The sequence below is a fragment of the Scyliorhinus canicula genome, chromosome 14, assembly GCF_902713615.1.
Source record: "Scyliorhinus canicula chromosome 14, sScyCan1.1, whole genome shotgun sequence".
Lineage (NCBI taxonomy): Eukaryota > Metazoa > Chordata > Chondrichthyes > Carcharhiniformes > Scyliorhinidae > Scyliorhinus > Scyliorhinus canicula.
This window is the reverse complement of record NC_052159.1, coordinates 47001834-47014692: the sequence shown is the minus strand read 5'-3', so window position 1 is coordinate 47014692 and position 12859 is coordinate 47001834. Positions and strand designations below refer to the sequence as shown.

The window sequence follows — 12859 nt, the reverse complement described above, 5'->3', positions numbered from 1 at the left end:
ATATATATATAAATGTTTCTGGAACATACCTCTCCATTCACCTGAGGAAGGAGCAGTGCTCCAAAAGCTTGGGCGGAATTCTCCACTCCCGCGATAAATCGGGAAGGCCGTTGTGAACTCGGCCGAGTTTCACGACGGCCTCGGAGGCCGCTCCTCTCACCTTATTCACCCCCACCTGGGAGGCTAGGAGCGGTGCTCCGTAACTCTCGGCCGCCGGGCCTTGACGCTTGCGTCAAGGCGGCGCGCTGAGAATGACGCAACGGCGGCGCCTAAGTGACGTCAGCCGCGCATGCGCAGGTTGGCCGGCTCCAACCCTCGCATGCGCGGCCGATGTCATGACGGCTGACGGCTCAAACCCGCGCATGCGCAGTTGCCGTCTTCCCCTCCGCTGCCCCACAAGACGTGGCGGCTTGACCTTGCGGGGCGGCAGAGGGGAAAGAGTGCGTCCCTTTGAGATGCCGGCCCGACGATCGGTGGGCACCGATCGCGGGCCAGGCCCCTCCCGAGCACGGCCGTGGTGCTCACTCCCCTCTCCGCCCCCCACAAGCTTCAAACCAGCTTTTGGCGCCATGTTCGCCACAGCAGCGACCAGGTGTGGTTGCCGCCGTCGTGAACCGGTCGCGAACAGCAGGCCGCTCGGCCCATCCGGGTCGGAGAATCGCCGGTCGCCGTGAAAAACGGCGAGCGCCGATTCTTCTGAGCGGGGGGTGGGAGAATCGCGGGGGGGCGTGCCGTGAGTCGCCTGGCCCTCCCGCGATGCTCCCACCCGGCGTGGGGAGCGGAGAATCGCGCCCCTTGTGTTTGAAACAAACCTGTTGGACTTTAACCTGGTGTTGTAAGACTTCTTACTGTGCTCACCCCAGTCCAACGCCGGCATCTCCACATCAGAGCAGCTTAATAGCATTGTTGATGATCCCTTCCATCACTTTACTGGTGATCAAGATAATTTAGGCATGGGTTGAACTGCTCTGAAAAGAAAGCAACCATTCACAAATCTTCTTTTGAAAAAATAACTTTCCATATAATCTTATGAAAGTGTCAATCAAACAGAATATTAAAGCATCAATAGTAGAGGCCTCAAACACTTCACGCCACTTACTCTTGTGCAAATAAGCATTAAGACGTTGTCTAGTTGTCAAAACAGAATCCCCTGCTGAGATAATCCTTTTAAAAGCCTGGGTTTTTAATCAACCAGCATAAAGATTTTTGATATATAAGGGAGTCAAGGGTAATGGAGGACAGGCAGATAAGCAAAGTTCAGGACACTATTAGATCAGCCCTGGCCTAATTGAATGGCAAGATCTGGCCTGGAGAGCCTATTTCTGCTCCATTTTTTAATGTTTTTATAATTTGTTTTTTACTTTTAAAGTATATCTCTGATTTCCTATTGAATATTATCATCAACACTGCTTCCATCACAGTTCAATGCAGAGAATGTAAAGTAGTGTATCTTGGGAAAAAGAGTAATGAAAGGCATATTTTGACAGAGTTAAGGGAGAGTAAGCTCTAAGAGTGTCAGTACGTGGATCTTTAATCGTGGGGCTGCCTGTAAAATTGCTAAAAACGAGAAATAGAATTTAAGGTTTTATAAATAAAAGGAAGGAAATGAGATTGAATTTACACAAGGAACTGGTTTGGCCACAGTTGGAGCATTGCGTGCTCTTCTGGTTGCTCCATTATAGGAAGACCATTAGGTGGAGTATGGGTAGGCTCTTCCAGAATGCCTCCAAAAATGGAAGTTATGGTATGCACTCAAAAAGCTGGCATAAAAACTAAAAATGCTTACAGCACTCAGCAGGAGAGTGAGGAGAGAAATATCGGGTTAATTAATGACCTGTTGTCAGCACGGAGTGATTGATTTTATTAGAACAGAGAATATTATGGTGGACACAATAGGAGTTTTCAAAACATCGTAACTTTTTGAAGCCAGAATAAGCTGATTATCGTCCTTGCATATTGTCATTTCTATGATTCAAGGGCCACACAACAATGTTGCCTAATCCCAGGAATCCTCCAGTAAGGCTAAATTTCACTTTGCTATGCAGTGCTGGTAAATCCACGATACCTAACTATAACCTGGGCAATGGCAGTGTCTGTTACCTTCCAGTAAACATGCATAGTTTACATATTTGCCAGGATTTATTGGGATCTTTGGGTACACCTTCTTCCCATACATCGCCCCAAATTGATGTTAGTACTGAACGGGCATGAGTAAAAGAAGTGTTTGGCCACCCACAACCACCCCCTGCACCATTGGAATTTGTCAGTGGAGTTCTCAAGATTGAGTTCAATGGCTGTGTCCACTTTTCCAAGTAAATAAAATCCTTGATTATTTGTTCCTTCACTTAAGTTATTACTTTTTAAAATCCTTACCTTTCTAAAGTCCCTACATGCACAAAAATATGGTAGGCAACATGAATCAGGTATATATGTTGGCAGAAGCAGGCACACATGCCACCCTGTCCTATATGTGGGCCCACAATGCTAGATTCAAATGACATTCCCATTTGGATTGATTGGTCAACCATCTAAACAGCCATACAAATAAATCCTAGATTGCTTCATCATTCTGCTATGTTGATTTTTAACTCCTCCTAATGGAGTAGCAAGAATGTTTCTGACTTCTATCTCATTAATTGGGTTGGTGCCCATGTAGTGTAACTATTGGTTTAGGACCCCATGCGTCACGTTTTTTTTAAACACTTGTTTAGTCGAGTTTTTCAGGTTTTTTTTTAATTTAGAGTCGCCAATTATTTTTCTTTTCCAATTAAGGAGCAATTTAGCTTGGCCAATTCACCTGACCAACACATCTTTGGGTTGTGGGGATGAAACGCATGCAAACTTGGAGAGAATGTGCAAACTCCACACTGCCAGTGACCCAGCGCCGGGATTTGAACCCGAGTCCTCTGTGTCGCAGTCCCAGTGCTAACCACTGCGCCACATGCCGCCCGAGAATTTTTCCATTTTTACACAAGTTTGCACAAAACAAGCAAAAGCAAAAAGGCAGCTACAGGTGTCAATGTACAACAGGGACAGTCCAAACCAACAATAATTACAGCGTTAGGAACTGCAAGACCAGATGACTCAGGGACAAAATCTCCAATAGTTCCCACCACGGATAAATGACCCTTCTGCTAACAAACAGGCAATAATTTGGACCTACAGCACACCCATAGCTTAAAATCAAAATGACGGAAGAATAAAACAATACCTGAGGACCCCAGTACTAAGGAGAATTTGGTTAACTCTTGCAGCCTAATTGAACTCTTCTCCAGACTCGGGCCAGAACAGGCAGCCACCCTCACACTTGAGATGGCAAAAGACATATTCAAGGAGAGGACTGGCAATACCAGACCCATGTTAACAACTCAGGGTCTCTCATAGGTAAGATAAAAAAGACCAAGAACAAGAGTTAAGAGCAAAGCACTGAGCCCCTACAACCCCATCTGCCTGCCCAGGTCCAAGGACGAAACATCATCAAAATACCAAACCACCCCCCCCCCCCCCCCCCCCCCCCCCCCAAAGGACAAAAGGCAACCTTGGGGTCAAGGCCCAAGACTCAAAAGGAAAATAGCTTGGTCTCAGTTTTAGAGACAAAGGATAAACCTGCACTAGGAGGAGTGGGAACAGTCAGAGCAGCCCCCAATCAATTCAGCCACCCAAAAACCAACAAAAATCGATATGTGCCTATCCATGCCACCAAGGCCCACCTTCCAATACTACCACCACGAGCTCGCAATCGCAACAACATCAAAACTAAGAGAAATATAGGTAACACTTTTAGCACACCATACAGTCCGACAAAAAATGAGGAAGAGCAAGAACTGTCAGAACGAACCCCTCAGATCCACCATATTACAACAAAACAAAGACCAGCCAACCAATTGTCACATGGGCTCTTCTAACCCTTAAGAGGAATTAACCAAGATTAAAGACTGGGCTCTACCTTCAAACCCCACCAGTTCAACATCTCTCCGATTGTGGATCACCACCTCAGGACCCCCATGGCACCCCCCAATTAGGTGACACCACCCGAGGAGCAACAGGTTAATGACCGCAACACCGGGCCTGGTCTAGCCCAGCGCTGTCACAAGAATAAAGACATGAAAGAATTAGCCCCGAGGACTACCATGCCCTCCCTGTCCTACGCCCCACAAAGGCTCGGCTTTCTGGTCCTGTGTGAAATACGGCACCTAAAGAAACCCTACCGATAGGGACCACCCCACCAGATATACCACCTGCCACCAAAAATAGAGGATGTTAAGGCCGACCTCACACAAAAGGTCTGACAGCAGAAGAACAGTCCTAGGAGACCAAATTCAGGATAAATGACCCACTCCCCACTAAAGGCGAGCTCACAAACCTCTGTCCTCAACAGGATAAAACGCAGTCTGCCTGGGCCCAAAGAAGAATAAGCACAGTGAAAAGAAAAGGATTAGATCTGACTACTGGGACATAGCGAGGACAAAACTAAACTTACCACCCACACTCTACATCCGTCAGCCCACTCCGGCTCTGCTCATTGTCTCCCCCGGAAACAATAGAATAAAGATGTTGTTTTGTGCACAACATCACCCCCAAAGAATTCACTTCCCTTCACCCCAGATAGAATAACAATATTAACAGACAACAGTGTGATTATCAGGGAGTAAAGTCTAGGATCACAACTGAGGAGTGAGGTAATCATCAGGATAAAACATCACTCCACCTGCGAACAAAGAAAGTAGACATCAAGGATAAAGTAGGATCTATAACAGAGAGCTTCAGGATCTTCTAAGGATTTAAACGATAGGAACACGAACTTCACTACTTCCAGCCTGCTGACTCGCTCAGTGCCAGGCAGTCAACAACCTAGGCTCCCATAGGGAGGACAGCCCAGCCGGCTCAGGCTATTCTCACCCTCTTGGCCAGCACATGGGACAGGACTGCGCAGAACCAGCGGTTGGAAAGCCACCCCAACTCCAGGCTTCGAAGACAGGATTAAATGTTCTCCATCGAATTCAAGCTGACTGTCCTCCAGTTCGAGTCTCCCGAAACATGACAGGCAATTCTCAAATTTGGCGGGGAACCTCTCCACAATCTCACTGGAGACACCAGGCTCAGCAGGGCTCCTCATTGGTTCCCCCTCGTCCTCATCCCTACCCCTCAGGATGAGCAATAGGCCATGCAATCGGACCTCAATCATGCAGATGCAGGCTTCCACCAAGGACAATGTTTTCTCTGTCATAAGAACATCCTCATGCACCGCCACTGCCTTCATAAAGTTACCTAGCAACACCTGAAACGGGGTTTGATGTCCCGCATTGCAGAGTCAAACCATTCAGACAGATTAATTTAATCGTTAGTAGCCACCATCCACCGGTGAACACTGTACCATCAGGGTGAGAATCCTCCCAAAAGCAGTTGTGCCATCAAAGACAGGGCCCCACACTAATTTCTTCCGGTCATCACAAATCAATGAGGATTAAGGCTTTTCAACTCGACTCAGTAAAGATAAAGCACCGACCAACAACTCTTGGTACGTTGCATTAAACATACAGACCAAGAAAAGACCAAAAAAATGTGCAGAAGGATTAAAATAAAGACTGAAAAATGAGCAGATCCGGAGCTCGCAAAAACGCAGATGCTTTCGCACTCACATCACGTGGTCCTCATGCATCATGTTTGAATGCTCCTATATCTACCTTTGGAATGAATCATTGCAGGGACAAGTGGGAAATGAAAGTTCCAAGTTATTTCTGTGTTTTGTACTGAATACTGTTCATCACCTGGTCTGTGGTAGATGAATTATGTTGGTTCAGGGTCTAAGCCGTGGCAGCAGCACATTGCTGTCCAGATAGACACTTATACGTGGCATGGGGGAAGGAGACCCCTATACTCCCCAACCCCAGGCGCTGAACTGATCCGACTCGGTAACACAGGAGGGTCCATGGGTCCAGCAGTACGGTGCTGTACATGAAGACCAGCTCGGCATGGAGATGGAGGGCAGGAACTAGTCTATCCCGGCAGAATGATATACAGCATATCAGCAGTGCAGCACTATGTAGAAAGGTTGTTACATGCACCTCATAGTCTCTTGCATACTCAGGCAGCATTGATTATTTCCTTCATTATCAATCCGGTTTTAGACCAAGGTAAATTCATGCTGGCCTAATGCAAGATTGGAACTCCTGATGGGATGGCGGTCATCAGCTGAGTATTCATGAGGTGCAAATGAATGCAAATGATGTTCAAGCTACCAGCCAGTGGGAAGACCAATCCGTCATTAATCCACCTTTGGGGGAATTGCAACATGATTTCACACCGGTGGATTTCCGACCTTTTTGGCTCCCGCTGGATTCTCCGCTCCTACTGTGGGTGGGATGGGACAATTCCACCCTGGATGTCTCTTTTTGTTCCTTTACCAATATGGTAGGCAGTGTATTTCCAATGCGGAATGTCTGCATGCACACCGCTCTCTATATTGAATGCTTTGGCCTCCATTTTATACAAGTAAAAAGGACACAAGGCTTCTCAGAAAGATACAGGTCTCTGATTGAACTTGTTATCAAGCATATTTAAACATCTGATGTAATGCAATCTTAGTTTTTGTAAAGATGGTTTCTTTGATATTTTCATTATGTTGAAGATGTGATTTTTAGTACTGCAGCTCAGCAGAAAAGAGTTTACATCACTGGAACTTCCAAAGAATAATTTGAACAATTTGATTAGTTTGCTTGGCTTTAAAGATATTCCAAACTGACCATTTTTGATTGATAGCTTTTTGCAAGTTTAAGATTAATGGTTTAATTTTTGTTTGCTACTTGGCAGGTTAAGTGATGTGTCAAGTTGAATTGTGATGCTCCAAATGTGACACTTAAGAACATAAGAAATAGGAATAAAAGTAGCCCATACAGCTCTTCAAACTTGTTCCATTATTCAATATGGTCATGGCTGGCCTACCTCAACTGCATATTGTTGCATTATTTCACATGCCTTGTTTTGTTTACTATTCAAATATCTATTGATTCCTGACTGGAGTATACTTAACAATTGAATATCCATGGTCCTCTGAGTAAGAGAATTCCAAAGCTTCATGGCTCTTTGAGAAAAAAAAATCCTCTTGAGTCGTAAATATTGAACCCTTATTCTGAGACTGTATTCCCCTAGCTCTAGATTCCCCAGCCAAGAGAAATATCTTTTGAATATTTACACTGTCAAGTCTCTTACGATTTGTATATGTTTCAATTAATTCACCATTCATACTTCTAAACTCTATTGAATATCGGGCTCTTCCACTCAATCTCTCCTCATTGGACAATCCTGTCATCCCAGGAATCACTGTTGTAACCTAAATTTCCCTCCTTTTAAGATAAGACCTTAGGTTGCTGTTGGCATGCAGCAAGTCTATTGGGGTGGGATAGATTCATGTGGTCAACCATTTGGTAAGGAGATTTAAACTGTGCACAGTATTCCAGGTGTGGTAATTAAGGTAAGTCTCCCTAACTCTTGTATTCCAATCTCCTTGAGATAAAGATATCATTTGCTTTCTAATAGTTTACTGAACTTGTTACCTTTCTGCAATTTGTGCCATGTGGCCTGGTGCATAAAAAGCATGGGAGCTGTAAATTTTATGTATGATGATAAGTAGTGTCAGAATCGGGTTAAAAACAGATTATTGGCCCAGTGTAGTATTGGCTCCAGGAGGCAGTGGTGGGAAAGATGTTGTCACCTACCTCCTTCTGGAATGTGTCTTTGCAAATAAAGTATGGAAGGAGATGGAGGGGTGTTTGCCAAGGTTCATCCCTAGCAGCTCTGTGATGCAGGGCTCTGTGCTCAATGGGCTATTGCAAGCGATGCATATTGAGATAAGCATTGAATGCTGATGGAGGACCATTAACTTGGTAAAAGATACACTTGTTCTGCCCAAAATGTATTGGTCTTCCAGTGCAAAGAGATGGAGGCTGGCACGTCCCAAAGTCCAGGACAAGGTGCTGAGGAGCAGCCACCACCAAAGCTCGATGAGGAAAGGACACTGTCGAAGGTCTGGAAACTGTGTCAAATTCCTTGGGGGTTATTTTATAGAATATATGTTGTAAACGTCACCTGCAATTGCAATCATATTCAGACACCTCAGAGTGAAAAGCACTTGCATTTTCATTGCATTTTCAGTAATCTTCAAATTGAACTTTTCTTTATGAATAAAGTATATTTGTGGAAAAATTAACATTGGCCTAGTATCCTGAGTACATACTCAGGCTGTGGTTTGGAAGATGCCATGTTCCCATTATATGTCCAAATTATAGAATCATAAAATTCTCAGTGCAGAATGAGGCTATTCAGCCCATCAATTCTTGGAAAGAGCACCCTACCCACACCTCCACCCTAACCCTGTAACCCCACCTAACCTAAGGGCAATTTACCTAACCTGCGCATCTTTGGACTGTGGGAGGAATCGGAGGAAACCCACGCAGACACGGGGTGAACGTGCAGACTCCACACAGACAGTGACCCAGCCAGGAATTGAACCTGGGATCCTGGTGCTATGAAGCAACTGTGCTACCGTGCAGCCCAGGACACTCAGGACACCGGGACCAAAGGTGTTTTTTTGTTTCTTTTTTTTGTCAGCAGAGCGTCCAGGATATAATTACTAGCGTGTTATGTAAAATCAAATGTTGCTTGCACTTGGTTTAGAGGATGGCAGATGTTTGCGTTCGTGGAGCGGTATCGCGATCGCGCAGTCAGGGCTCGCTTCCCTTCAGAATGAAGGATTAAAATACTGTGATTAGTTAGCAAAGGGGAAATGTGTGTGTGGGTTCGTGTGTGTGGCGAAGGTGGGCGGGGGGCACATTTTTGTTTTACTGTTTTCCGGATCACTGCACGGGCAAGGGACATTTTAAGAACCGGAGGAAAAAATGTGTCATTTGTACTTTCGAGCTTGTTTATGTCTTTCCTCTTCTGTCACGTGTTTCAATAAAGGCGGTGAAGAGCAGAGCGCTCAGACAGACGATTTGCTGAATTAGAAAAGGCTAACTGCGTCCCACATGTGCTATTCTGCACACTGGATTTCATACATTCTTTCTACAGATCTGAGGTTACTGCGACCATGAAGAATCTGCATCTACCCTCGAGTCCTGTATACACGATTCGTTTTCGGTCGTTTTGTCTATTCATTGACTGAAGTGGCAGCCCTGCCTTCACCTGAGTCCCAGATATTAGGGAGCAACTCCGTATCCGATATTAGATCCGCTATAGATTTCAGATCTAAAACCAACACAAGGCTTATTGGCAATATTGTTCCGGAAATAAATTTTAAATGCAACATGTAAATTTATACAGAAGTGAAAACATGAGCCTAAAAGTAACCGAACTGATGTCTGCAGCACTGCATGCAAAGCTCACATCTCGTGTAAAACAAGCTCTGGCGCTGGTACAGGTTTCCAAACTATTAGTCACTGGATATATTTGACATCTGCCTCATATAAGTAAAATGACCGTGTAAATGAGAATTCAGTTACTTTTACAACGCAGCAAGGCGAAAATTTCATTTCGATGTGAACGATCTTATTTTGACGTATCTCATCTTTACAAAACAAATATTAAATCCGAAGGCTCGTCCTTTCTATAAACATGCTCATCTATTGCTCTACGGAATAGAACTTGTACGTGACTTCCATCCTTCACTTAAGTTTGGAAACATGTCTCCAACCTTGTTGTGCTCTCTACTAGCTTTAATGTTGTGAAATGTTTCACTCCCACTGACTCTGAGCTGAGGCAGGAAGGTTGAGGAATCTATTGGATATGCGTTCGACATCACGAGTATAAAACAAGGCAAGTGCTAGAGAGGTATTCCCAAAAACAAATCCTCTTCGTGAAAATTAAACGGAACAGAAGATCGTATTTTTAAAAAATAACTTTTTTTGTGATATTGTGATTCTGGCTGTGATTCTGTTAAGCAGGATAAGAAACTGACCTTTCTTAAACGAAGGAGATACAATGTATGAAATAAACATGACCCGAGAAATCATAATAACAGGTGGATTAGATGCAACAAAAATGTTGTTTTGAATAAAGTGTCACCGAAATTGTTTCATGGTAAGAGATGCGTGTACATCCACACACGTGGGTTTGGTGCGTGAGTGGCCCAGATTCACGATTCAGCGGGATTACAAATGAAATAGCAACATATAAACTTGTTCATGCCGTTACGTGACCACATGCTGACGATACCTTTTCCCGCAATTGGAATTAATATATACAATTGACATTCAAACTTGTTAGCAGTACAAACTGAAATACACTCAGCAATGATTAAGATAGCATAACTGCAAATCAAATCTCCTCATGTGGCTACTCACAACACCGTCGGTCTTCCAAAGCCCATAGTTAAATACAGGTATAAGATGTACTTATACGTACTCAGAACCAGAATAAAGAGCTTGCTTGCTGTTTCAAACATGCGTTCCAACATTGTGTTTACACTTCATAAACGTTATCAAAAACAGGATATGAAAAGATACTCCACAAGTGTACTGCACCAACAATTGAAGCTGAAAGTGACTGCTGGGCTTTATTTTAACCTGTCTATACGTCACTCAACAGGAACCAGTGCAGAGAACCTTAGCCCGTCCTCTTTGGCGATGCTTGTTTATTAATTTTCAGTGAGAAAATATTAGTAAAAAACTTACTTTCTTTTTTATTTTGCTATTTGGCACCTTTTCTAAATTCGACTGTGACTTATTCAACGAAAGTGAATATTTTATTTTCACAGCGACACAAAGCAAATTTTCTGCCGACCTTTTTTAATCATGATTTTACTGGTAAATAAAATATGTAATAATCTGTTAAATGTCATGGGACGTACCCAAGCGCACTTTATTAAGTTCGTGTTGCACCATGTCAATCTATTAAACTGAACTTCTCCAGAACTCTTCAAATGGAAAAAAGGCTAGTTTTGTAATTCATCATTGCCCGTCGCTCACTGTCCTGAAAAGATGATGGAGGATCTTCGCCCTGAATCGATGGGAATGGTTTGATGGAACTGAGTACATTGCGAGGTCAGAATAAAGGGCAGTTAAGAGTCGCGGTATCAGACTAGAGGCGCATCTGGGCTATAGACTAGGTAAGGAGAAAGGTTTCCTCTTGGAAGAACATTAGTGAGCCAGCTGGGTTTTATGACAAGTGGTTACATTCACTGATACTTCCTTTTGTTTCTCTAAATAGAATTCAGACTCTCAAACTGCGATGGTGCTTTTGTCCGCAGGTTCTGTGGATCGTACCAGTCCAGTAGCAAAACCACAATGCGGCCATCGTGATGTATAATAAACGTACTCAAAGCAAATGGTCCAATTAAACTTTTTTCCAAGTATATCAAATAATTGAGAAATTTTTATTAATTGAAGTGATATCAGGGTGCCATAACTGCGGGGAGTGAAGTTGCTCAAATGAAATTCTGACTAACTATGTCTGAGGTCATAAAGTAATCTCGCACTATTTCAGCTGTTACAGTGAATGCAGAATTTGTGGTGGACTTGCATCGTTCACCTGAAAAAAACTTTCCAACTTTAGAGTTTAGAGGGGAAAATCAACTGTTTAATGTTAGTAAACAGCTGACAACCAGTTCCAGATGTTAAATGGGAGCATTACAGATGTTAAAATTTGAAATAACGTTTCAATGCTACCAAATTGAAGACTTAACAACCAGAAAACGAAGTCAATTTTGCACTACGAGCCAAACCCATCAGCTTTGCACCCATCAAAGCAGGTACCAGTGTGAGGTATGTACAGTATTAAAGTGACATAAATATTATTCATATCACGAGTGTAACCATGCAAGAGCTTAGGTATGGGGTCTGTAAACCTAATGACAAGAGGAACCATTTAAAAAAATTGAGTCAAAAACACAATATTGCAATGCTGTTCATTAATAAAACTGAAAAAACAGGACAGGCATTTATGAATTTCTATGCCATTTTACTGATACTCATAATGGAAATAGATTAATAGCAGTGAAATAAAACATTTGATTATGAACAATATTTTAAATATTTTTACTAGAAGTTACTAAGTACAATGTTAATAAAAGTACAATGTTAATAAAAAGTACAATGTTAATAAAAGTTTAAATCACCCAGACAGGCTAGTTAATTAACATCAACGGCTTCCTTAAATGAAAAACAAAACAATTTATTTAAAGCAATTTCTGCTGATGATTTTTTTGGGGGGGTTATCTGACCAGTATGCTGTTGTTTTCATTTTCACGCAGGACTGTAAACTTTCATCATTCAATTGGCTTCTTAATTTTATGAAATTAATACTTTAAGATACTTGTTCACACTGGGGCTGAATTTATATCCTCGGTCGGTTGGCTGGTGATACCTATGGTAATTTTCACTGTTCTGTCCCTCACAGTCTACGCAGTTAAAGGCATGTCTTTAAAATTTTCAATGATTATTTTAAAATATTTTAAAATCACTGCACGGCTGCTCTGAGACTTTGATAAAGCATTCTGTTACATATTCACCATTTATGAATAGTTTTCTTTGTTTCACAATCTCTTGAGCTACTACAAAATTACTAAGTAGTACTTTTCATGATTTCGCCATTTAGTGAACTTGTCCAAGATTTATCTGCCCTGCTCCTGAATTCCTGCGCTGCATTTTTATCAGGCTCGTCCAGCTGGATAACGTCCGGCGGAGGCACTGTGCCTTGAACTGAAATGCCTTTCAAGACTTTATTTCTTGGTGTTGGCGAATTTCTCACTGCAAACGAGACACACAGTGAGGCCAGCCAAATTTGGGATGAATGTGAATGAATCAGTCCATTCAACTTGAAATTCTCAATTTTCCTCTTCAATTCTTCCCTTCTTTGCAGTCGTTTT

The 12859-nt window shown here is 42.9% G+C and overlaps 1 protein-coding gene across 3 annotated transcripts in view; it reads right to left on the bottom strand.

The window, feature by feature from the left end:
- The window catches only part of flt3 (fms related receptor tyrosine kinase 3), a 119017-nt gene extending 107824 nt beyond the window's left edge, over positions 1-11193 (bottom strand). For all 3 annotated transcript variants that reach the window (XM_038819015.1, XM_038819013.1, XM_038819014.1), the window contains exon 1: positions 10399-11193. In XM_038819015.1, the coding sequence (XP_038674943.1) occupies positions 10399-10450 (52 nt within the window). In that variant the 5' untranslated portion in view covers positions 10451-11193. The remainder of the gene's footprint in view (positions 1-10398) is intronic.
- Between the last annotated feature and the right edge of the window lie 1666 nt (positions 11194-12859).